Source organism: Perissodus microlepis, chromosome 2 (assembly GCF_051167445.1).
Source record: "Perissodus microlepis isolate ML-2025 ecotype Zambia chromosome 2, ASM5116744v1, whole genome shotgun sequence".
Taxonomy (NCBI): Eukaryota; Metazoa; Chordata; class Actinopteri; order Cichliformes; family Cichlidae; genus Perissodus; species Perissodus microlepis.
In genome coordinates, this window is record NC_140462.1 from 11,488,854 (window position 1) to 11,515,206 (window position 26,353).

Below are 26,353 nucleotides of genomic sequence, written 5' to 3' on the forward strand. Positions count from 1 at the left end.
AACAAGAGTCATGTGTGGACATATTAGTTTTGCAAAATCAGGTAACTTGTTTTGCAAGTTTGACTTTGACTACAAGCCCCATAATCCACCTATTACCAGCTTTGGCGATATTCTTTAGGTTCCGTCCAATTGTTATTGAGATTCTACAATTGACACGGCAGCTAAGGCATGTCATTGGTTTCTAAGTGGTTTCCAGGAAGTGAACGCCACCGATCTAACCACCTCCCACATGTGAGCACCCGTCGTTAGCACCACGCGCAGCGTGTAGAGGAGAGAGAAACCGGTCGGAAAGCAACGTCATTCCTCGGACCACCGACTTGACGTAGCGCAGCAGACAGAGAGCGGAGCGGAGCCGCGTTGTCCGAGGCAGGTAAAGTACCATCCAGTATATGCCAATATTCATAGGGTCTAAAAAGCTGGCAGTTGGTTTCCATATTGTTTCCAGGGGAACACGAGGAAAGTAGGTCGTATTAGATAAGAACAGGGTGGACACTAGGGCCTGGTAGACTGTAGGCCTGTTTCCCCCGCGCTCTGCATTGAGCGACACATCCCGGTTAGAGTCTTTCCTTTACGGTCAGTCCAGCTGCCAGCACTGGCAAGGTGCCTTAACGGACACCGCGCCACTAGTTTGGAGAGGTACACGGTTCAGCGACAGATAAATTAATCTATCCGATAACACTGTAAACGATAGTCAGTTTGTTAACTGGCGGGTTTAGCGCAGATGTTTAGCTCTCCTTTTTCCACGTCTTTCAGGTGCTGAAGCGATCACAGCAGAAAGATGGCGGACGACCCCAGCGCGGCGGATAGGAACGTGGAGATATGGAAAATCAAGAAGCTGATCAAAAGTTTAGAAGCTGCCCGTGGGTAAGTAATACATTTTTGTCACATTTCGAGGTAATTGTCTGGTCGGAAGTACTTGAGTTTAAGGGTTCGGGTGATTGTGTCAATGTATACCGCCGCAGCAGCTGGAAATGGTATAAATGGGGCCGAATTTGGGAGTGGTTAGCTTAGCATAGCTAACTTAGCTAATCGTTGCTTTTGCTTGTCGCTAGTTAGCCAATTGCTAGGCGCTAACGGATGTCGCATTTAATCTCCCTGGAAGTTGAAAACATGGTTTATTTTGGACAAAACACATTTTGTTTTTGTCAGTGTTTATATGTTGTAGCTGGCATTCCGAAGATTTTTATTCAGTTCAAGCTAGTAAGGTTGATGCTAGTTTTGTTGCTAATGAGAACCGCTAATAGACGTCATCTTTGGAAAGAGGCCGGCATGGGTGTCTTAAACAAAAAAAGCAGCACGTTGACGAAAAAGGGAAGGCCGACTAGCTTGTAGTTACAGTTTCACAGTCCAAATGACGTTCGTCTGCTCTTTTTACACGCAAATCATACGACAGAGCCTCTTAATTTCCTCTAGAGTCCACTAAGTTAGTCACCTCATGGCAGCCGAACTGCTTGACGGTTCATTACAGCGTTACTGGTTTCAAACTGGTCAGGTCAAAAAGAATTCGAGATCAGTTGTTGGCCGACAGGGACATTGTGGGCCTCTTGAATTATCAAACAAGGCATGTGAATGTGGGTGTTACTTCACTGGCTTGTAGCTTGCTCTGCGACAGTTTGACGTCTAGTGTTGCGCAGAATTTGCTGTCCTGTGCTCCCCTGCCTGCCATGTCACACACTCAGTTGACTGTTTGCCCTACATTTATCCAGCCTCTTCTACCTGGCTGTGTGCGTGTCAGCCTGTACTGCTGTGATTCATCTGTTGATTGGTTGTAAATAAAAGGACAACAATGCAAAGTAGCAAGACTTAAACTTAGTCTTTGTTTCAAGGACAAAGCTTGTGTACTATGTAACTGAAAGCCCATACCATTTGTCCCTCAACCTGCCAGACCTTGTCAAGGTGATATTTTGCCAAGAAGTGTTGTGTATTTACAAAACTAAATTAGAGCAAACAATTGCGCTATCTTGGAGGTAATCACATGGCTCAACTGGTTTGGCGTAATCAAAGTTGATTATTATATGGCCTTGATATTAGATGCCAGTTTCACCATGGCATACCTAGGAGTGGCATAATTGTCAGTTATTCAGTCTATTCCATCACTTCTATGGCTTCTTGGCTGTGTACAAATGCTGTTATATGCACTAACATTACATCCTCACTTTCTCTATAGTAATGGCACCAGCATGATCTCTCTGATCATCCCTCCAAAGGACCAGATATCAAGAGTGGCCAAGATGTTGGCTGATGAGTTTGGCACTGCTTCCAACATTAAGAGTCGAGTCAACAGGCTCTCTGTTCTCGGGGCCATCACCTCTGTACAGCAAAGACTAAAACTCTACAACAAGGGTATGCATGTAAAAGAATGCCTATTTTCTTTTGGGAAATGGTAGTGGTTCTTGGGGGCAACAGAAAAGAAATTCATATTGGCATATCATTGTATTATTGTAATATTTTCAGCTATAATCGTTCCAAGGGGGTTTTTGAAAAAAGAGACAACTTAAAACATAGGATGTATTTACTTTCAAAACATTCAGCTCCAGTCCTCCTTTGAATATTTATGGTCTCTGGCTTTTTTCTTCCCTTCCCAGTGCCACCCAATGGCTTGGTTGTGTATTGTGGCACAATTGTGACAGAGGAAGGCAAGGAGAAGAAAGTCAATATTGACTTTGAGCCTTTTAAACCAATCAACACCTCCCTGTACCTCTGTGACAACAAGTTCCACACCGAGGTGAGAGAATTTCCTTAGTATTTTGATGCACATGCAAAATATTTTTTTTAGAGAAACTCTGTGGTATGTAAACCTCGCCTTGGTCTTTTTATTATTCTTTCTGTCTTCCACATTCTTATGATCCGTTCTTCCCTCACTAATGTCCCAACACAGGCATTGACAGCCCTGCTGTCTGATGACAGTAAGTTTGGCTTTATTGTGATTGATGGTAGTGGGGCACTCTTTGGCACACTGCAGGGCAACACCAGGGAGGTGCTGCACAAGTTCACTGTGGACCTACCCAAGAAGCACGGTACTGAACTGGAATGTTTAGAAAATATATTTTACGTTGTTTGTTTTGTTTTTATTTGTTGTTTTTTTTATCTTTGCTTTGCTCTTTCAGGCAGAGGAGGACAGTCTGCTCTGCGTTTTGCTCGACTGAGAATGGAGAAGAGACACAACTATGTGAGAAAAGTAGCTGAGACAGCTGTTCAGCTCTTTGTGTCCAATGACAAAGTTAATGTGGCAGGAATGGTCTTGGCTGGCTCTGCTGATTTCAAGACTGAACTCAGCCAGTCTGACATGTTTGATCCAGTAAGTATGATGTAGTGAAACATTTTTTTTTTTTTTTTTTCACAAACTTCTCACTGCAGTGAATAGATGTCCAAAAGAAGGCTGGTGACCTTTTAAGTGTTTGTTCCGAGTTGTATAAATATGTATATTTAATAACTATCTAATATTGTAAGAAATAAACACTGGTATTTGGTAGTAGTGATGAAGTAGTGACATAGCAAGTTTATTTTAAACATGATGTGTGCAGCCATACTGTAAATGGAAAGTGCCTTCTTTAATTTGCCAGTAAGCCACTGATATAGCTAAATCTTATGTCTTTACAACCAATAATGGAATGTGGTTGCACAAACAAAGAAAGAGACAGATATGAAAATCTGCATATCCCACACTTTACTGCAAGCTTTGGTTAGCAGTTAATGAGTTTGAGGGACTTTCTAAGGCTTTGGGGAATATAACCAGCAGCGTAGTCTATCATTATTGTCAGCATATTTATTGTGGTAGCTTTCTCTATTTTCTTTATCTTGTCAGCAACTTTGTTTGGTTCCTACTTTGTCTGTAAAAGTTACTAACAACTCTTTGATTTCTACAGAGGTTACAGGCAAAGGTTCTGAAGCTAGTGGACATCTCCTATGGAGGAGAGAATGGTTTCAACCAGGCTATTGAGCTTTCAGCAGAGGTCCTGTCGAATGTGAAGTTCATCCAAGAAAAGAAGCTCATAGGTGAGTGTGTGTGTGTGTGTGTGTGTGTTCGGTTTTCCTTTTTTTGTTAAAGGTAAAATCTTCAAACTTTTTCCTGATGATTCTTCTGTATTTACAGGGAGGTACTTTGATGAGATCAGTCAGGATACAGGGAAATACTGCTTTGGTGTAGAGGACACACTGAAAGCCCTTGAAATGGGAGCTGTGGAGATTCTCATAGTCTATGAGAACTTAGACACCATGCGTTATGTTCTTCGTGTGCATGGGGCAGAGAGCAATGGAGCAGAGAATGGTAAACAAACGACTACAGTGTTATCTGCAGTAGCTGAGACAAAAAGCAGTAAATGAATTCTAATTGTGATCCTACAATTCAAAAGTTTCTTCTTTGTTCTTCAGATGAGAAGACTTTGTACCTAACGCCAGAGCAGGAGAAAGACAAGTCTCACTTCACAGACAAGGAGGTAAGTGCTGCAGAAGAGGAACTGATCTCTGGGAGTTAAGTTGGACCCATTCCCTGTGATGTGATGCCTTACTAACGCTGGTTGTGTTTCTAGACGGGGCAGGAACATGAGCTGATCGAGAGCATGCCACTGCTGGAGTGGTTTGCGAACAACTACAAGAAATTTGGAGCCACGTTGGAGATAGTAACAGACAAGAGTCAGGAGGGGTCCCAGTTTGTCAAGGGCTTTGGAGGCATTGGGGGTGAGCACACTGTTGTTTAATAACGGTTGAATGTTTGATCAAAATGAAGTTAGGAATATATTTGATATATGTGGTTCAGTGATGATTTCGTCATTGGGTCGTTATGATGATCTAGTAATTGTACTCGAGTATAATTCATGTATTATGCACTTGAAGATAGTAGCAGTAGAGAAGACAAACAGTTCCTCTTCTTCTTATTCTGATTCATGCTTCATCTTGGTACAGGTAAGGCCTCATATAGACATTGTTGTACAGTAGAAATTTGTATTATAGAGGGCTTCACCATGTAAAATAGGAGAATTGGGGCAGAGGCACTGTTGAATTGTTGTATAAAAAGTAGAGATACTTGTGGCAATTTAAATTGGTTTAGTGGTGTAATACATTTTAATGAGGATCTTAAAAGGATTTCAGGACTTTGTGCTTTTCACAATAGAAACACCATCATTCCAGGACCCCTAAAAGCACTGTTGGGTTTTTTTGAAGAAGTAGTAGTAGTTAAATTGTTAATTTTCACCCAATATTTTAAATTAGAAGTAATTTTAGACAAAGGAAGCATTTAACTATTAGGGGTTTTATTAGTTACGCAAATGATTTAGGTTATTTAATTATAGGTAATAAACAAAATATATTTTAGAATTCAGTAATAAACAAATGGTAAAAAAATATAATACCCAACACATCTAAATAATTGAATTATTATAGAAGAAAACTGTTATGGACAAGTTAAAGGAATTTTGAGTAACAAGTTATGGTCGTTATGCTAAAACAAAAGCATTTATTAGGAAAAGAGCACTATTGTGAAACAATTTGAATTTGACTGACGTCACAGTTGGCTGAAATAAAACAAACACAATTTCATTAACTATTGTGAAGTTTTATCGCAATGCACCTACACCTGTCTTATCCATCATCCACACTGTTCCACCTCAGTTTGTAGCTCAGCAGGCCTTGGACTCGTTCATTTTAGGTATTCTGCTCTGGACTTTGCTTTTTATTAGGCCTGAGTAGATCGCTACACTCAGGGTTCTCTGCTCAGTTCAGCAACCCGCCTGGTTCTCCACATTCCACACTTCTCCGGCTCCATATCCCATCCATGACCTGTTCAGCCTGGCAGAAATTCCTCGTCTTCTATCCGACTACAGTCCCCTGTATATTTATCTATCAATGTTATCTAGCCAGCTCTGGCTTATGCAGTCTTCATATCAAAATGAGTGTAAATGATACATGTTGCTAGGCAACCAGGCAGGGTGAGTGGATTTTACATTAATTTCTGTGGGGTCAAAGTGACATGTGGTAAGTATATCTTTTTATTCCACACACTCCTAAATGATGAGTGAATCCATTTTTAGTTAAAGTCATGAAATCTTTTTGTCTTTAGAGTTTTGTTTGTTTGTTTGTTAACCCTAAAATGACCCCCTTGGCACTTCTAATACTAAAGTCTAATACTTTCAGAATTCATGTTTTTCCCTGCCACTGTTTAGCCAAAACAAGTTGCCATCATATCACACTACTTAATCTCTCATCTTTTGTATTCCTCAGGTATCTTGCGGTACAGGGTGGATTTCCAGGGCATGGAGTACCAAGGAGAGGACGATGAGTTCTTTGATTTGGATGACTACTAGGTAGTCTTGGACTGATATTGGGAGAAAAAAATGAATGAAGAAATAAGGAAATAAAAATGCCACCTCTCTTGCAGCAAGCGAGAGGTGCAACTGTGTTGACCTATATATATGACAGACACACCTTCCAGTTCACCTGTTGCATACACAAACTTGCACATACTTACACAACAAAATGCATCACACAGGCCGAAGAGGAGTGAGATTTTCTTTCATCCAGAGAGGGAGAAAGCCCTTCCTGAATAAATCCCTGCCTTAGAGTGCTGGTTCCTTCCCCTAGTTGGATTGGACTTGACTCATTTTTGTTCTTTTCTTTTTTTTTTTTCTTTTTTTTTTCTTCCTCCCCTCGATTTTGAATGAACACAACAGCAAGTTCCCAGATTCCTCGTTGCCGCTGCCCCCGGTCCTAAGATGAACTTTGGATTCACTCCTGACATACAGAAAATATATTTTCCTTTAATGCATCATCATGTCCCTATCCTCTCTCCCTTCCTTCTATGCTTTCTCTCTCTCTCTTTTTTTTTCTTTTTTGCATTTCATTTTTTTACTGGTAACTGCTGCTGTTGTATTTTATGAGAGTGGGGGATTTTTTTTACCTGGGTTTCTGTAGAGAAAGGGGGACAAAGTATTAAATTTCAACTGCTGAAAACCATTGCTACCTCCTCATCTGCTGTGGTCTCACTCCTGTGCCATCTCATTTACTTAAAAGGCTGACCTTTTCCTGACAACAAAATTGATATGTTTTGTGAGTGACGCGTGCATGACTTTTAGACAGTTTAGTCATCTTATTCAATCGTCAGACTTGCCACATAATGTTGAAATTTTCTACATTTTAAATTGCAAAAGGCAGTAAAATCACATCTTTAATATAGCTATTCATTATAAATCTTGGCCTTTACATGCAGTCATCTCTTTAAATGAACTTCCCTTAAATGAAATATCCCGTGTACACATTGGATTGCATTTGTACATTTATCTGACCACTTTTATAAATCTAAATTAATTAAAAATCTCAATTTGTCATTGCTTTCCTGCCGACAGTTTTTATAGGATGTGTTGGTCTAGAAAGTTGGTTGTGACATTTGCGTGTCGAATAGGGGAGCAAAGGTAAGAGCAAATGGCCAGGTTCTCGTTCATAATGCAAAGAGCAGAATTCGTGAAGACGTGTTCCCTAAAGATTTGTAGAGAAGGACCTTGGTAAATCATGCCTTAGATTATAAATATAGCAAGCTGAGGAAGTAAACCTACACTGGTGAATTTTCTGGCTCCAGTTGCTGAGAAGGCAAACAAATTGACCTGCTTATTATGGTATTAAACCAATGATGGCGTAATAGACTGGAGGGTTGGGGATGTGAGTAATTCAAACCCATACACTTCGCAGGGATTTGCAGGAAAGCAACAGCAGTTCAGCTAAGGTGAAGTTATCCCAAAGATCCTGGTTTATTGCCTTGTCTGGATTGCTCGGCTTAAAAGACGAAACAAAAAATTGGGACCAGGCTTTCCTGCGTCTGTATTGATGGAGTTTCAGGTTTTAAGCTGCAATGTTAATTCATCATTTATTGAACTGGTTTCTGGTTGTTATAATGGTTGTTAGTGGTTCTTGTTACCACTTTTGATTATCTATCACTACTTTGTTGAATTTGTTTTACCCATGCATAATCCTGAGTTTGCTAAAGTGTGTATTTGAAAACTTTAAATTAAGCGTCATAAAGTATCTGTTTCTGTCATGCCGCATATTTAAAATAGCCAACATCCTGCAGCATCTCAGAGAAAAGCTATGCGGATGATTGATTTTGCCTTGGTGTATTCCTCTTCAGGATAGCAACAGCATCTTCATCAGTTTGCCTTTTTGTTTGGGGGAGTCACCGGGGAAGCCTTGGTAGCACGGCAGGCCAATCAATAAAAGGCAAAGAGGCGAAACCACGCCTACTTAGCCAAAATCTATCCAATCGGCGTCTTATTAAAGTCCATGGGCGTTACCATCCCCCCACCCACCCTTTTGACACTGCCCTACCAAAGCTGTGTGGCTGAGCGAAGTGGATGACGTCTCTGAATTTGCGGGCCGCCGACGCAGGGCTGGGTTTCCATTTTCATAGCGAGTTTCGGGGGGGATCGTCAACATGGAGCAGGAGATGGAGGACAAAACGGTGGAACTGGTGGTAAGATCTTTTTCTATATGGCATTATGAACAACCGAATTGATCGCTGTCAGTGTTTTATTGAGGAAATCGCCGAGGCTCGATTCGACGCCAGGAACGGGCTGAAGCGACTTGTCGGGAGAGGTGGAGGAAAAAGGAGGGGGAACCAGAAATCAGAGGGAGGGCCTGAAATTATCGATACATTTTGCTACGAATGCTCCGCATACTGGTTGGATTGATTAACAAGTCCCAGACATCTCTCTCTGATAAATTTAAAACCTGTGTTGGTTTGGGTACAGTTTGTACATAATGGGAAAAATTAAGAGGTTGATGTGCAATCGTCGGTCGAAGGCAGACGAGAATTCTTGGGGTAGCGTTTACTGCGGTGACGCTGCGCCACTTTAACTGGGCCCTGCCTGATTCTTAGCTAGCCGCCATGCTAATACTGACTAGAATGTCGTGAACTACGTAAATTTACGGGCAACGCGATGTTATATCATGTAGTTTTAGGGTAAGACGACTTACTCGGTAAATGATGTGTCAGTCACATTTTTATATTTTATGTGAACAAAGCTAAAATCATAACAATGCGTTGCTTGTGTGTTTATATTTTTTAAAGTGCGTAGAAGGAAGTGTATTGCTTTTTCATTCACACAGCGTTACCTCCACTAGCGAGCATTAGCAATTAGCTTAATAGCAAGCTTGCTAAATACGCTGCTTGACACCAATTTCTACATTAAAAACAAACGGCTGACTATGTCTAGAAAAACTATTTTTGTAACCACAAACATAAATTAAGACGACTGTATTATTTTCATTTTTAGTCAATTCAATTTTGCCAAAAACTATTGGGTTTATTGTACATTTATTTTCTGCCTCGATAAACTAGCCAGCTAGGCTAACTGTAGCCTACCAGCCGCTAACATTTACTCTGTGGGGTCAAAGTGGTCGTAAGGAAGACGTCAATTAATACGAGGATCTGATTTGTTATGTCAGCGAAACTGACCTTTAAAAGAATTTCAGTTTACACGTGTTTGGAAGATTTATCGGTTTGTGCAAGAAATACAGTGGTACTGTACAAATTAAAGGTTGAAAGCCGGGCCTAGTAAATAATGTCTTATATTCCTTAGTAGATAATAAGATGTAGTCCTGTTAAGTTGGAAAAAACAGTTTCGTAAAAGAGCACCTAATATGTACTTGTACTAAAGAGTCATTGGCTTAAGCATTACAGGTGTCTATAGCCGCTGTCTGCCAAAAAGTGATTCCCCAGATGTTTGCATTCGTTTTTATGTTCAATATACTTTCTAAATGTGATGTAATCAATAAGATTTACGAAGGGGCTATTATAAAATAAATAAATTATGTGTATTGTAAGTAATATATACTTACAGAAGAGTAGGTACAATACTGTAGAGTTATAACTCTACAGTATTGTACCTACTCTTCTTTCTAAATATAGTCAAGCGAGTTATTTTTTTCCACTTAAAACATATTTCTAGAGCTGGTATGTTGTTTGTTGTAATATCTGTTGCTTTCTTATCCAGATGTCTTAAAAAACGTTTTGTTAATCTCAATTAGACTTTTTAAAGGAGGGATAAAAATCACAAAATTGATGTCAAAAATATTTCATGATTGATAAACTATATTTTAACATGCCATTCACAACAGTTTGAGAATCCGCAATAATTTTTTTTCCTTTGGCAAATAATCACTTTTTGGTACAACATCTATGAATGACCTAAATCATTCTTCAGTAATTAAGAGCGAGTTGTCTTAAATTGGTAATCCCACCAGACATCACAAAGGGGCTTAAAAGTTTATCAGGAAAAATTGGAGGTTTAAATTGCAATGTGGGTAAATAAAGTGACATTTTTGTATGGTTTGAGTAGTAATTTGGCCTTTCAGTTGAAGTAAATGGTAAAACTTAAAACAGAATTTAAGTGCTTGAACAGCCTTAGAATATGTGTCTAGTAATAAAAGCTATTTATCATATATTCAGCCCATGGTTTTCAATTCAACGCTTGGTCATAATTTTCTTGACCAAGGAAAAAAAGCTTAACATGTGATTAAAGTCATTAAATTACACTAAAGGATAAGACAAAGTGGAGCATAAATTGTTTACCTGCACAGAAAATTGAGAATTTTGTCTGGGTTGTGTTCATGTGTTTAATTTTATTTATTTATTTGTCCCAGTGTTATTCACTAACCTCTCATGAGAGTGGGGATGGCAGAACAGTGGGTGGGGCTCATGTCAAAGCGAGAGTGACATTAATTGACGATTAATACCATTGCCCCTCCCTCTCCTCTACCTATCCCCACCCAGTTCATGTCTAATAATGCTTCCGTGTGTATGTTTATCAGTCTGTATCTGTGTGTGACGGGGTGTGTGTTCCTGCGCTCACCGTGCCAATGTGTGTAGCTCTAATACTGGTTTTTCCCCCTCACTATCCCCCACCTCTCTTCCTCCTCTTTCTCCACCTTTGATGGTTACACGCTCACTTCCTCTCAATTTCAAACCAAACCATATTTATTTATCCATTCTTTTTGTCCCGTTACACACATTTACACTTCACTTGTCCTGCTTCTCACTCCCCACCACTTCCATCCATCTATCCATTCATTGATCCATCTATTCACTCACCCTTTTTGGTTTCCACCTCCCAACTTCCCAACATCCCCCCCCCCCCCTCCTTTACTTCCCACGTCTCTCTTGCTCTTCCCTTTCTCTTCCTCCCTCACCCTGTCCACTTCGTTCTCCTCCTCCCTTCCTCTCTCTCTTTCACACAGTGCTCTGTGCCTCGCTCTCTCTGGCTGGGCTGCTCCTCGGTGGCTGAGAGTTTGTGTGCACTCAGGTGCCTGCAGAGCATCCCCTCCACCCGGGCTCACAACCAGGTTCTGCCTCTCTCCTCTTAATTCTGCTGCTCCTCCTCCTTTCCCCTCCTCCCTTGCCATCTCCTCACCCTTTACTTTTTCTTTGCCCACCCCACACAACTCCTCATACCACCTTGGTGCACACAGCACCCACTCACCCCCTCACCCTCCTACCTCCTCACCTTCCGTTGTCCTGTCCTGTCCTCCCTGTTCGAAGCACTCTGCTCTTGGGTTCTTCTTTGGTGCCTCCTCAAACACTCTCTGCTTAAAAGTAATTTTATTTATACAAAGTATAACATGGTACTTTCAGATATTTTGAAACAGAACAGTGAAAACGATAAAGTTGCCAGTGCTTTGTCTTGTTTAACCAAAAAAAAAAAGAAATCTGGATATGCCAAGTTTGAATAGTAAACTATTTCCTGAGTACTTTGTTATGGTAAGAGAAGGGATGCAAGGGTACCAGAGAATAACCATGCACTGAGGAGTATTGTTTTCTCTCCTTCTACCTGGAGGTGTGAGGGACGAGGTGGGGGTCCTCCTTCAAGCTCTGAGAGGCTACATGTTTGCTTGCTTGCCTGCCTAGCTAAACCTGGTGTCTTTTTTGTGTGTGTGAATTTTATTTCTTTTTGCTTTTTCTTTTCTTCTATGCATGATCATTAACACTAGTAAGACCACCATGGCTTCTTATTCTGTCTGCTTTGGTAATTGAGAAGACCATTATGGCTTCTTATCCCATTTGACTTGGAACTTGAAAAAAATCCAAGTACAAAGTCTTGGTATTTGGATCTTTTTGTTTGTGTGGTTGTACTGATTGCAGCCACTCAGTTCTGTTGATTTTGCTCAAGCTCTTCCTGTAGCAGCATCACCAAAAGATGGTTATCTGCACTGAGCAAACTTGCAACAGCTCACACTTGAAGTGTAAAAAAAAAAAGTAAAATAAACAACAGTGTCTACATGACCGTGCAAGCAGCTTTCAGGATAGAGCTTGTTTATACTGCAAAGAAAACTTTTCAGCTCCTGAAAAAAGCTTTAACAGATGGGCTTTTATAATATATGGACCAACAGGTACACAATGTAGATTTGTTTTACCCCCCCTGACATTACTGTTTTTAGATGATACCTATGGGTCATTCATCACCCACACATGTATACAATAGCTCTGACCCTCTCTGAGGTAAACCTCTTTTGTATCCCCAGGTTCCCAAACAGGAAATGTGTACATTAAGAAGTATAGCAGTAAACCTATAAATTACATCGATGAATTGGTGTGTTTCAAATGTAGATATGATTTAGATGGTTTTTGCTTTTTTATTTTTGCTGAGTGTACAGTTTGTTTTGAAGGCCTGTTAGCTCAGGAATATGCTTTTTTTTTTTTTTTTTTTAAACGGTTAATCTTACAGAGTAGAAACAAGCCTCCTAACATCAGCAGTTTGTATTTTTAACAACTCTAAATGATAAACCAGGAGCCCCCAAGAATACAGTTGGTCTGTGATTTTTGCTGGATGTGTCTAATTAGGAATAACAATTGTTGTCTGCCGTTGGCTTTCAAACAAATATACATACTCTAAGGAGGCTAATAGTTTTAGTTGAATGTACAGAACATGTCAGTACATAAGCTGTGGATAACAATGTTGGTATTAAAGTTTCTATAGCATGTTTGCAGTCCATTTACAAAGGATGCTAGAAATGGCTTAGATCTTATTTTCTTTCTATCATTTGTATCTCAAAGACCAATATCTCTTTTATTACAGTTATACCTGAGCTGAGTGCCAGTGACATACCCAAGATTTTGCCTTTTAATTTCCTGTCCAGACTATTTGACCCACATCACAGACAAGCAAGAGGATAGATTCTTTGTTGCAGCGCTTTGTTTTCTCTTTTCTTATTTTCTTTTCTTTCCTCACTTTGTGTGTGTGTGTGTGTGTGTGTGTGTGTGTGTGTGTGTGTGTGTGTGTGTGTGTGTGTAAGGCTGTTTGTGCGTGCACGTCTCAGAAACTTGATGGTTACCCCCTCCTTGGCTGTGTTTGTTGCATTTTTGCGTCAAACGCTATCCACACTGCTGCCCCAGCTCTGAAAGTGCCTTTAAACACAGACTGAGTGAGAATGAAACACTAACCTGTGGCACGTCTTTGTTTTGTTCTTTATCCACAGAACACATCAGGGATGGAGTCACAGAACCTTGTGGACGATCTTTCGCCAAAGAAGAATACAGTTCTCAAGGTGTGCTTTATTACAGTATTTTAAATGTACATACAACATTGGTATGGTTTATTATTTAAGAATTGTTTTAACTTTTGTTAAAGCTTCAGCTGACTTTAAAACTGTTACGATTTGGACCTTTTTGGATTCTTAAAATACAGTAACCTTTGATATTTACATTAAAGGTTTTGTTGTCTCCTGCTGCAGTTCAAATGAAAACACCACTAATCAGTCTCTCTCTCTTTCTCTCTACTGTGTGTCTGGAGCTTTATTGCGTGGCAGTAAAAATTTATTTTGAACTTTCGGCAGCATTAATCCCCTTCATTCACGCCTATAAATGGGCTTCAATAAGCACAGCAACCTTGAGCTTCAGTGTCTCCCCCACCTTTTTTTCCTCAATGTATTTATTTTTATTTAGAAAGCTTTCTAGATGGTAAAAATACAATTATTTAGTAACATTAGATTTCATTACTTGAAAAACTACATTTGAGTTCAAATCGTTTTTAATGCCATGGTGTTAGCTGGGAAACTATGCACTGAAGAACTTCAAGTAAGTTCACCAATCCACAGGTGACACTCCCAGTCAGCATTTTCTGTTCATACAAAAATGAGCTGCTGCTCAAAGTTTGGTATACAGTTGAAATGATTTCCTGTGTCACAGCGGGAGCCTAAAAGATTTAACTGACTGGATTTGCGTTATGTGACTATTTATCAACATCTTCTCAGTCTAACCCAACTAGACATTTAATCTTCATGTGCTCCTGATATTTACAGCTTAGTAACGGTCCTGTTGTGGGATCTCGTAAACGCCCGTCAGAGGGGAACTATGAGAAGGAGAAGGAGCATTGCATCGCCCTGTTTGACCAGTGGTCGGAGGCCGAGCAGGTGGAGTTTGTTGAGCGCCTGATTTCCCGTATGTGCCACTACCAGCACGGCCACATCAATTCCTACCTCAAACCAATGCTGCAGAGGGATTTCATTACTGCGCTGCCAGGTACCAACAGAGATTAGCGGATGTTTGTTACCCACAGGTTTTGCATGACGTACATCTTCCCTAACTGCATCGTAGCTCAACAAAGTTGGGTGGTCAAAAAGTCTTTGACCACCCAACTGTGTGTATATATGTGTGTATAAATTAAAAAAAAAAATTATTTTAAAAGGTAAACAGAAACATGAAACCCTTTTTAACCTTTTATAAGCATTTTAAAGGAATAAACGCAACTTGATTTATTGATTGTCTTTGAACAATTCAGAATAAATGAGCTCTGGGGACAGATAAACTAACGAGGTGAGGTAATGTCACTGCTTGCACTTGGTCACCTCTTTTCCCCCTCTGTCTAGCCCAAGGCTTGGATCACATAGCGGAGAACATCCTGTCTTTCCTGGATGCACGCTCGCTGTGTGCAGCAGAGCTGGTATGTAAGGAGTGGCAGAGGGTCATCTCTGAGGGTATGCTGTGGAAGAAGCTCATTGAACGCATGGTCCGAACTGATCCGCTCTGGAAAGGCCTGTCCGAGAGACACCAGTGGTAAGACCGAATGCAGGCACTCCCAGATGCAGGTTAATAAGACAATGAAAATGATATTGTAATGTGTATTGAAAGAAATCTGTTTAAAATATGGGTAAAAAAAATGTAAAAGGTTAATTTTACATACAGGAAAGCCTGAGGATAAAGTGGAAAGGTTATCCTTGGTTGGGCTTTAGTGTCTGCTTCACATGCAGAAATTCCCAGTGCACAAAGGCGAGTGTCATTCCCTCTCTTCCCCCCCTCAGGGAGAAATATCTGTTCAAGAACCGCACCTCAGAAATCCCACCCAACTCCTACTATCACTCCCTCTATCCCAAGATCATTCAAGATATAGAGGTAAGTCATAACGCCTAATGTGATTACGTTCTCATTATTTTTTTTTTATCAGTTTGTATTATTGCACCAGATATTATTTGTCATCATGATTTTAAAAAAATGGACTTAAGTAAGCAAACTGTTTATAGGCATAACTGTATAAGTTTGAAAATAACAAAATTAGTTACTGAGCTTCACATGGATTATTATTTTGGATTCAACAAAGAGCAATGTGAATGTAATTATCCTCTCGAATGATTAACGTCTACAGTTTTATTTTCACGTTCACATTTTGCTACACTCGTACAAATACTTCTTGATTATGAGTAATAAATGAAAAGATGATTATTGTTTTCATGTTAAATTATCATCACAATAATGCTGAAACCATTTTGTAGCCTGGTAGATGTTGTATCTGTTACAGACCTCTTTGTTTCTCTTTCCATCTAGACTATTGAGGCTAATTGGCGATGTGGCAGACACAACTTGCAGAGGATTCAGTGTCGCTCAGAAAACAGTAAAGGGGTTTACTGTCTCCAGTACGATGACGACAAGATCATCAGTGGCCTTAGGGACAATTCCATCAAGGTAACCGATACTTGGTTATAAATAAAACATATTATTTTTGTGTTTTTTCTCTTTATGGCTTACCATCTTACTGTGTGTGGTGTTGGTCTGAACCAGCAGAGAGTGAGATAGAGAACAAGTGAATTATAGGAAAGAAAGTCTCAACTCCAGACATGCTGTGTGTATCTGTCTGCCTGTGAGGGGCCTGCAAGAAGATGAGGATGAAGAGAAGGGGTGGATAGGGGAGGAGAAGAGCAGATTTGTCATCTTATTGTTATGTAGGAGGCTGACGCACAGCAAGGGAACAGCTGAATGGCTCTTATGCACATCAGTGCAGCAGTAGGGAAATGGGGCATGGATGCTGCTGTGAGACTGGGCCATTCTTAGCATGACCCAAATCTGCATTCTTTTAAAAACAATTTCTTTATTTGTCTAAATCTTCCTGTGCTTCACTCATCTCTTCAATTTTTTTTTTTTTTTTTTTTTTTTTTTGGCTCCTTTTAGATCTGGGATAAACAGACTCTGGAGTGTCTGAAGATACTGACCGGTCACACAGGCTCAGTATTGTGTCTCCAGTATGATGAGAGAGTCATTGTGACCGGGTCTTCTGACTCAACTGTCAGGTACAGCACATCTTTTTCCAGAAATAACACAGGGTGTTTTTTGGAGTAGGTCAAAGCTATGTCAGCAAGATGAACAAATGGTTCAAGTTACTGAAGAGAAAGTTGTGGAAGTCTGAATAAAGCAGAGGATACCACTCGGTATGAATACATCGTATCACTATATTTACTTCTGCTTTTGCTACATTTTCAGTTTCAACACTCATAACTTTAACATTTTAAAAACGGCCTCAAAATGCAGGCAAGTATCTGAAAATAACTTTTTTTTTTTTTTTTTTTTTTTACAATCCCCTGACATGGATATCTATGTAGATAATTGGAAGTTGGTTTAAAGCCATAGGACAGGGGTCTCAAACTCAATTGCACAGGGGGCCAAAACTCACTTTAGGTCGCGGGCCAAACAAGATAAAGATTTATTGAACACACTAAAACAATGTTTTTTTTTTAAACATAAATATGAATAAAAACAGACAGGAATATTATTCCAGATTAAATAAACTTAAAAAAATAAACTTTAACTTTAAATATTTTGCTCTTCATAAAAATATATCCTGTCAAAATTATGCAAGTTAGAAATATGAACATGCTGCCAGAAACCCCAGAAAAAATAAATGAAAACATACACAAGGTTCTAGCCACATGTAGACGGAGCTGGGCATTGCTTTAGGAATGGAACTAATAAACTGTGCGGGCCATTCAGTGTCGTACTTTCCCTTGAGTGTATCATTACACTGCAGCTCCATCTGAATCTGCACAGGTGCAGTTCAGCATAGTGCACTGACTTGGTTCAACATTACTTGGCAACAGGGAAAGTGAGGCAGGTTGCACTGGTGCATTTGTGACAGCTTCACTTGAAATGCCTTCACCGCATCATACATCCCATGCCCATGAACTGACAGATTTCCTTGCTGAGCTCAAAAACTCTATTGAGAACTTTTCCCAAACTCAGCCAACGGACCTCTGTATGATGAGGAATGTCGGCAAACTCTGAAATTGACGGTGATTTAAACTTTTAGCTCAGATAAAATTTATGATTTGCGTTATGGTGATCATTACATGCTCCATTTTTTAGGACTTTACCACACAGCCTTTCCTGGTCTGTGATGCAGTGAGTGATATGCTGTTAACTCACGGGTACAGTTCTCCTCATGCATCTTTACTCGCATCCTGCCAACTAGTCCGCTTTTTTTCACCGCACAACACTGGCGCTCCATCTGTTGTAAGTCCAACAAGTTTGTCACAGGGCAGTTTCATGTCGGTTACACTTTGACATACGTTTTAAAAAATGTCTTTTCCTGTTGTTGTCCCGTGCATCGATTTAATGTTCAATATTCTATACTTTCATCCACAGCAAGAGAGTATGCAATGAAGTTTTTGCCTCTTTCACACAACTGTGTTCTTAAATCAGTGGCCATCTCACAAACCCGATCAGCAATCGTATTTCTGCTCAGGCTCACATTTGCCAAAATCTGCGTTTTGTCTGGACACATGACGTCGCACAGCTTCATCTTGCAGCTCTTCAGAGTGGTACCGGGCTGATTTGGCTTTCTCCTCTGCTACAATAAAACTTGCTTTCACAACAGCTTCACTTTGTGGTTTTGCTCTGCTGAAATGTCAGATTCTTCTTTAGCTCTTCTACTTTCTGTAGTTTCTGCTCTGCATTTAGGTTTTTCAGCTTATCCTGACGTTTTGTCTCGTAGTGCCGTCTTAAATTAAATTCCTTAATTACAGCCACATTAGCTCAACTAATAAGACACACGGGTTTACCAGCAATGTCTGTAAACATATATTCAGTCACCCACTGGCGCTGAAAGGCTCTGCTTTCAGAATCAACTTTTCTCTCCACCATTGTGAGCGGCTAGCTTCGCAATAACAGAAGTTTGACTTGATTGACGCGGGAATGTTCCCAGTTAGCCTAGCGTTCAGCAAGGAGGCTGCAGCGCTGCATTATGGGATCTGTAGTTTGTATATTATTAGCGCCTCATATCGCTGGGCCATGCATAACAATAATAGTACATTTATATAAAATGATCTCACGGGCCGGATATAAATGTACGCCGGGCCGGATGTGGCCCGTGGGCCTTGACTTTGACACATGTGCCATAGGAGATCCTATGTGGTACAAGGTTCTTTTTTCTTTTTTTTTTTTTGTCTGCATTTTCTTTTAGATCTCTTAGATTGGTTACTGATGCATCCAAAGTAAAACATAAAATTCAACAAAGTGTAAGAATATGACCTAGAACCTGGACTTTTTTCCAGCAAAGAGCTCCAATTGGATTAGAGGAAAAAGCAACCACTCAGAATCCTTTACACTGTTCTCCCATCTACACAGCAGCAGTTTATGCTATGAGCTTGAAATCCTTGTCTCATATCCACACTTACAGCCAGGTTAATATTGCCAGCTAACATAACTTGCATGTCTTTGGACTGCAAGAGGAAATGAGAGCACCTGGAGATTTTTAGTAGTCTTATTTATGTATTTTTTTTAATTTATTTTTTAATTTGACATCATTTAGTAATATGTTTGGTAAATGTGCTTTTCTAACAGCATCCCATCCGTCTTGTAAAAGCTTATAATGCTCAAAATACTTTATGCATGTATTGAGGAATCCTAATGTGTGCTTGTTTCACAGCCGGTCATGACTACAGCCGGTGTTGTGCATCTAAGAAATTGAATATAAAAACTTTAGCATATATCCTATCAAAATGAATTAGTTTTACTGTTTTTATTGGAGATAGTTGGATGCATTTCATTGCAAATATTGAACGTCTTGGCTTGTTGTGTATAGGTTGACGCTTGTTTGGCTACTGCACACAGAAGCTCAACATTATTTCTCTTATTACTTCACACTTCAGGCGTACTCACTGGGCAGTATCCAAGGAAAATGTGACTTCACTTCCTTAGCAACAGTTTGACAGGCACTTTGTTTGTGGGTTTGGTTGTCAGCTTTTCCAGAGTGTTGTGCGTTTGACTCTTGGCGCCTTAGTACAGCTCACTGTGTGTACATGTCTGAAGTGTGAGATACTCTCTATTACAAATCTAGAAAAAAAATAAAATCTTGTGTGTCTCTATTGTTTTTCATTTTCCTTTGTTTTTCTTCCATGTCCTTTCCATCTCATTTTTGACCTCTCTTCCTGCTGCCCCATCTCATTTTTCTTTCCTTCAATCATTTTCCACTGTGTCATTTCTTCTTTCTTTGTTTGTACACCCCGTCCCTTGACACGTCTGTTTTTCCTTCTTGCCATGTTCTGTTTTCTTCCTCTTTCTGTCACCTTTGCCTTTAACATTCGACCCTGCTGACGTCTCCCTCCACTCTACAGGGTGTGGGAGGTAACGACGGGTGAGGTGCTGAACACATTGATCCACCACAATGAGGCAGTTCTTCATCTGCGTTTTGCAAATGGGTTGATGGTCACCTGCTCCAAGGACCGTTCAATTGCAGTCTGGGATATGGCCTCGCCTACTGACATCAGTCTACGCCGCGTCCTGGTGGGACATCGGGCTGCCGTCAATGTGGTTGACTTTGACGACAAATACATTGTGTCTGCCTCAGGGGACCGCACTATAAAGGTGACGACAGTTAGAGAAATGTTCCTTTACAAATCATTTCATTTTTTTTCTTTTTCTTTTCTTTTTCCAGAAATATTATCCATCTAATAAAATTTGGTTTTAGTTTTATTTATCAGTAGAACAGATGTACATGATTAAAAACCCTCTGACTAAAAATTTCCTTAAATGTTGTAAACTTTGTGTTGTCCCCCTGTGTAGGTATGGAGCACCAGCACCTGTGAGTTTGTTCGTACTCTAAATGGTCACAAGCGGGGAATTGCCTGTCTACAATACAGAGATCGTTTGGTGGTTAGTGGCTCATCTGACAACACAATTCGGTATGTGTGTGTGAAATTCATGGCTAAACTAGCAAACATATGTCCTCAAATTTAAAATCCGGTAGTCAGTTAAAACCATGGCCTTTGTTAGCAGATAAAGTCATGCTACGTAATACAGGCAAGAAAAGTAATTTGGGATTATGTAGAATACCTGTCAATGTTTCACTATTAAACACCTCTTAAATAAATGAAATGTCTGGCTAACGTGTTCAGCCTCCTGATGGGGCAAGATTACAGTAGCTGAGTTTATGATTGAGTATGCAAAAAGGATGTCTGATATGTTTGTTCAGTTATGTTTACATCTTCTTTTATTTGTATTCACCATCAAATGACAGCATGAGTGTAGAGGGCAGCCAGTGTAATGAAGATCCCAGAGTTGGCTTGTTTATGCTCAGTTTTGGCAACAGACATATTTGTTAAATACATCAGTGTGGGGTCATTCTGTGAGCAGCCATCAGCATTATTATTTTTCTGGTGTACATAAGTGGAAATCTTAGGTACCTCTTGGAGATGTGCCCCCAATCACCTGACTCTTACCTGCAACCTGTCACCTAACAGCTCAGTCTAGTCGCTGTGTCTTATTTGAATCCCTGCAGTACTACAAACTGATTGCAGTTGAAAAATCTTTGAAGCTTTGTTCCTTTATTTTGATGGATTTTTGATGTACAGTAGAATTTGGTTCCAAAGCTCAATGTCAATAATGTGTTGCATTTCTTTTTCTTAACTTGTAGTTTTCACAGGTGAGATTTTTATGTGAAGGCGCAGCGAAAGGAATTGTGATTGCATCAGCATAATACACAATCAGCAGATACGTTAGGGCAAATGGATAAATATTGAGTCTTTGGTCTTAGCAGTCACTTTATTTGGCAACTAGATTGTGCCTTCGTGACTGACTTAAACATAAGGAGTTATGCACAACTGTTGTCTGTTTGAAGTCTGTCAGTTTCAAAGGTTGTAATATTTTAGCCGAATTTAACATGAACACTTTTTATTTACAAGCATTTGCAATTTCTTTTTCTCTCAACAAGTGAGCTGAAAGTTTAAAAGTCCCAGTTTGACTTGTCAGTGTTTGGAATGATATTTTGGCACAGATTGCTGTGTAAACACTGCAGGGTCTGGATCTTGGTGTTTGTTTACAAAGGCTTCTCTTTCTGCAGGTTATGGGACATAGAGTGCGGGGCATGCTTACGAGTGTTGGAAGGTCACGAGGAGTTGGTGCGCTGCATTCGCTTTGACAACAAAAGGATTGTCAGCGGCGCCTACGACGGGTAAGTCATGTAAATACACAGTTTTGTGCACAGACTTTTGTTTTGGGTTTGTTTTGTGACATTTTGATTTGCCGTGCAGCAAAATTAAGGTATGGGACCTGCAGGCAGCCCTGGACCCACGAGCCCCAGCCAGCACATTATGTCTGCGCACTCTAGTGGTGAGTAACAGCGATTTAGCATCCCCAAGTGTCTGACTAATGAAGTGAGTGCAGCGCCTCTGGGGGAGGGGAAAAATGTGGATGTTTGCCTTTTTCTTACTAAAAATACAAGGAAATTTTAATTTTGATAGTTTTAACTGCCAGTAAATGTCACTACATTTAATGTGCATATTTGTTGATATTCAACGTAATCACGATCCAGATATTAGTTTGTACATTCACCTAAAACAAACAAAAAAACATTATGAATGCTCTTGAAAATACTCTCCACTAAATCTTATTGCTCTTTATTAAATAATTGTGTATAGAGCACTGGGCATGGATGATTCATTACAAATTAACTGTGTGACTCTGGTGGAAAACCCATTGTTTGAACTTCTAGTCAGGCCTCTTTAATTTATGGAAAACAGTAGTTCTTTTAATAATCTAGTTCTGTGTGCTAATTATGTAAAAATTATTTCCTAATTTGTTGTGTTTTCAGGAGCACTCTGGTCGCGTGTTCCGTCTGCAGTTTGATGAGTTTCAGATCATCAGCAGTTCTCACGACGACACCATTCTGATATGGGACTTCCTGAACGTCTCAACCAACGGCCAGTCAGAGGGACGGTCTCCTTCGCGTACCTACACGTATATTTCTAGATAGCAGGTACCTAGATACACCTGGCACTGTAAAACATTTCTATAAAAATCCAGCATTCTGTGTTTACCCTTGTGGTGCAGACCCACCTGTGTGACACTCTGGCTTTCTCACCCAGGTGTCACCATCAACCGTACCCTTTCTTGGAGGAACCCAGGGCTGATTGGTTGATCGGTGCATCCGTCATGGAAAGGAGCCCATCTCTTCTCGTTCCTCCTTGTCATCTCTCTGTCCATCTCCCACTCAGACCCCACCACCTCCTCCTCTCTGCCAGTTCTGACAGACTCTAAGCTTGTGCCCATTGCCTGCCCAGTAAAGCAACATATACACACACAGGTCAACACTGATGATTCCCTAGTACAAAACCAATGCAGCGCTCCCAAGAAGCTCACCTTCTACTACTAATTTATGTTTTGTAAAGTACACTAATGACAGTATTAACTTAGACCTTATATAAGTCACAAGCTCCCCCCCCCCCCCCCTTTTTTTTTTTTTTTTTTTTTTTTTTGTCGTCCCCTTGATACAAACTTAAAGCAGCTGCTTCTCCTCAGTTTTCAGTCCCAGCCAAAACTGGTTTCCACTGATATGGAATCGCTTATAGATATATATTTATAAATATATATATATATTACATAGACACACACGCGCGCACACACAGACACACATATGTACACGCACAGTGGCACAGTTGGACAGAGGATGACCGGAGCTGTGATGCGGGAGACAGAGACTCTTTACTCAGCTCTAGGAAAGAAGGGAAGGATGGGAGCTGGAGGGAGTGAAGGAGGGAGGGAGAAGTGTTTGGGATTGCATCCCTTCCTCCCTTTCACTCTCTCTTATGTCTCCCTGTCTCTCTCTTTCTCTCCACCCACCCCACCCTTCCTACGCTCCCTCTCCCCAACCTCCAGAGATGCACACTCGTTTGGAATATGGGGGTGCGCGCGCATACACACTCAAAGTTTGCAAGAGTGTGTGTGTGTATGTGGACTTGTGAAATGGCAGAACGGAGCAGAAGCGTCACAGACATGCATGTGAGGGTGCCTTGGATACAGCATCCTGGTACACCTCTGCTCTTTTTTTTTTTTTTTTTTTTTCCTTTTTTTCTTAAACTCTTTTCTTTTTTTATTACTGTTATTTTCTAATTTTATTTGAGTATTTTTGGTTCTTAGTACAAAAAAAAAATCATACTAAGCGTAGTCCTTTCTTCCCACCCTCTTGCTCTTTCTCTGTCTTCTTCCTCATTCTTTCTTCTAATCTTGACCTCTTGTCCATCTGTCCCTTTCACACCATCTTTCTCTCCTTACATCATCATCACCGTGCTTGCTTTGGTTATGAGAGAAGCTGGAATTCAAGAGCTCAAATTTAGCTGTAAACGGAGTTGTCTTGTCAAAAATTGTGTTGTATATTAAAAATGATTTTTTAAAGAAGAAAATGACCTTATTGTGAATAAAGTACTTGACAGTGGTGGAGTGTTGAGCCAACTGTAACATGAATGAGTGTCTAGTTGTCTATCTGTTCTCGTCTGTGTGGATGGTACGTGTGGTGTATGTGTGTGTTGCACTGCCTCTCCATCTGACTGAAAGTTCATTAGACCTTTATCTGAAGTATATTGTAAACAGGCTAGATGGGAAGGAAGTAGCTGTTGTTACCTACAAGAAAACAGTTGGACCGAAAATACCCTTACACACAATGACACTTAATGTATTCTATCAGATTGCTTGCAGACACACATTGTTTGGAGTACATGCAAATCTGAAAGAATGCTGCATGTAAATGCTGTCTGTCAACATGGAACATAGCCCTTTGGCAGGTACTTATCTTTTACCCTATTGCGTTTTCTAAATAGAAATGGTGTTTGTTTTTGTTTTTTTCCTGTTATTTTAAAAATTAAAAAGGATGGCAAGCATTATAAGAGCTGAACATGTACATTAGGTGCTGCACAAAATTTGAGTACAGAAATGTTTAACATAAAATCCATGGGGAAATTATCAGTTCTCCCTACTAGTGATCATCAATTTCAGTCTCCGATTAATGAAGACGTTTAGAAAATGAGTGCCAGTGGCTGAGAGTTTGAATTTAACAGAAGCCAGTTTGCATCTTGGCCTCAATAGTCAACTATGAGATAGAGAGATATATACATATATGAGAGAGACAGATATAGATTTTCTTTTTTCTTTTTTTTTTTCTTTTTTTTAAAGAAAGGAATACATGCTGGTGAGGTTGTATTCCCTGTTGCTACTGTTCAAGTATTGAATGCAGCCACCAGGTGGGGGTATAAACTCAGCTTTCTCCTACAGGCCGATCTGTTTATGAGTCTGCCTCTCTGACTGTTGGGTAGCCAGGTTTGGAGTCTAAACAACCTGTTAGAGCAAATCTCATGCCCACTGTTATAAACACTAACTGTGAAGGAGGGATGTATACTTTAAAATGCTTACAGTGGAGGACTTGTAGCAAAGCTCTGGGTAGTGTAGTTGAGATCTATAATACATTTGTTATTGTGCAGTGTGTTTTCTCTAGGAGGAAGAGAAGGAGGGGAGGTGGCCTGCTGAGGGGGTTGGTTTTCTTCATTTCTGGGTTTAGTTCAGTATAGTAGAATGTTTCAAATTCTGGGAATAAGTTATGTGGGATGGATTTGTGCTTGGTGGAGCACCATTAATATATGATGTGTGTATGTGTTGGATATGGGTGTGTGTGCTTCCTCTGGGTCTGTGGGATTTTGGCCCATAATTCCTGCAGCTCTCAGGTCACAGCTCCGTTCTCACGCACATATTTGGCATTCCTTCCTCGACATGATTACCATACACCTTCCACTCCGGGTTTGGCTATGCGGAATATTTCCATCATTCCCGAGTGGAACTGGAGCAACGTTCCAAAAATGAACAGCTCGCCCCACCGCCACCACCCCCTACTCACTTGTCTTTATCCTATCCCTCCCACCTCACTGTCTCCTCCTTGTACAGCCCCCCAGTACAGATTCCTGCTGCTTTGCAACAGGAATCCTCTGGTACAACCCTTTCCCCCCCTGAGTCAGCTGTTTGTGTCTGCAGACATGATTGGGTCATTTGGCAGTGACATCTTTTCACTGACCTCCTGCTAGGATAGGGAAGGAAGGGGAGGGATGGGGGATAAGATGAGCAAAGAAGCAACTATGAAACTGTATCTCACTACTGCTTGTTGTCTGATCCTCCATGATGGAAATTGACTGCAAAGCTTTACAGCAGGGAAGTGACTGCTGGTTTTTGCACAGCAACTAATGCTCAGTATTTTTTTTTTTTTTTTAAAGTATTTTCAAAGGGTTCCTGTGTTAGGCTGGTAAATCTTAGAGATGTATTTTCCATGCATTTTAATGTCTGAGCTACAGTGACTAATTCAGCCCATACTGACTATGAAAACTTGAGAACCTGTTCTGCCGAGGTCCCCTGCACCTTGACTCTGTTAGACATCTGCTGGTAAAAGAACTTCTAGTTTGGACGATGTATTTTTGTTGCTGTATTTCAACTTCCATTTCAACTTCACAGTACCTCCCAAATCTGGCTGGTGAAAAAGAGGCAGGTTTTTGCCATTACTCAGCATTCCTGTGGTATTTGCTCAGAAACCGTTTCAAAACTTTTAAACAGTTTAACAAAAAAATGAATAAAATAATGTGCTATCAACAAATTTTAATTTGCAGCCAGTATCTTGTTATAAATGCAAAAAGTAAGCCTCATACAAATGGGCAAAATTGGTTGTTGTAAGTTATAATTTTATATCAAAATACTCAATACTGTTAATGTGATATTTATCTCCTGCATGCTTAAAATGTTAAGTTAGTTACTGCAAACCCTGCTTGTCTCAGATTTACAGCATTAGATCACGAATTCTCCCACAAA

General features: G+C 40.2%; 2 protein-coding genes across 3 annotated transcripts; both read left to right on the forward strand.

Annotated features, from left to right (window-relative positions):
* The first annotated feature begins 220 nt into the window (after nt 1–220).
* Nucleotides 221–6,948, forward strand: etf1a (eukaryotic translation termination factor 1a). The gene is made up of 11 exons (XM_084945933.1): nt 221–370; nt 754–864; nt 2,168–2,343; nt 2,586–2,725; nt 2,879–3,017; nt 3,108–3,298; nt 3,867–3,996; nt 4,094–4,267; nt 4,372–4,436; nt 4,530–4,677; nt 6,217–6,948. The coding sequence occupies exons 2-11, from the start codon at nt 779–781 to the stop codon at nt 6,297–6,299; spliced, it is 1,332 nt and encodes a 443-aa protein (XP_084802059.1). The 5' UTR covers nt 221–370; nt 754–778; the 3' UTR covers nt 6,300–6,948.
* A 1,353-nt stretch (nt 6,949–8,301) lies between these two features.
* Nucleotides 8,302–23,977, forward strand: fbxw11a (F-box and WD repeat domain containing 11a). Of its 2 annotated transcripts, XM_084945910.1 has the most exons (14): nt 8,302–8,455; nt 11,221–11,325; nt 13,456–13,524; nt 14,278–14,497; nt 14,845–15,031; nt 15,277–15,367; nt 15,797–15,934; nt 16,418–16,536; nt 19,855–20,104; nt 20,303–20,421; nt 21,579–21,689; nt 21,769–21,847; nt 22,329–22,493; nt 22,603–23,977. In XM_084945910.1, exons 1-13 carry the CDS (start codon nt 8,417–8,419, stop codon nt 22,488–22,490), a joined length of 1,689 nt encoding a protein of 562 aa, XP_084802036.1. In that variant the 5' UTR covers nt 8,302–8,416; the 3' UTR covers nt 22,491–22,493; nt 22,603–23,977. The 2 variants fall into 2 exon arrangements, with proteins under 2 accessions (XP_084802036.1, XP_084802046.1); XM_084945920.1 differs by lacking the exon at nt 11,221–11,325 and having other exon boundaries at nt 8,304–8,455.
* Nucleotides 23,978–26,353: the final 2,376 nt, after the last annotated feature.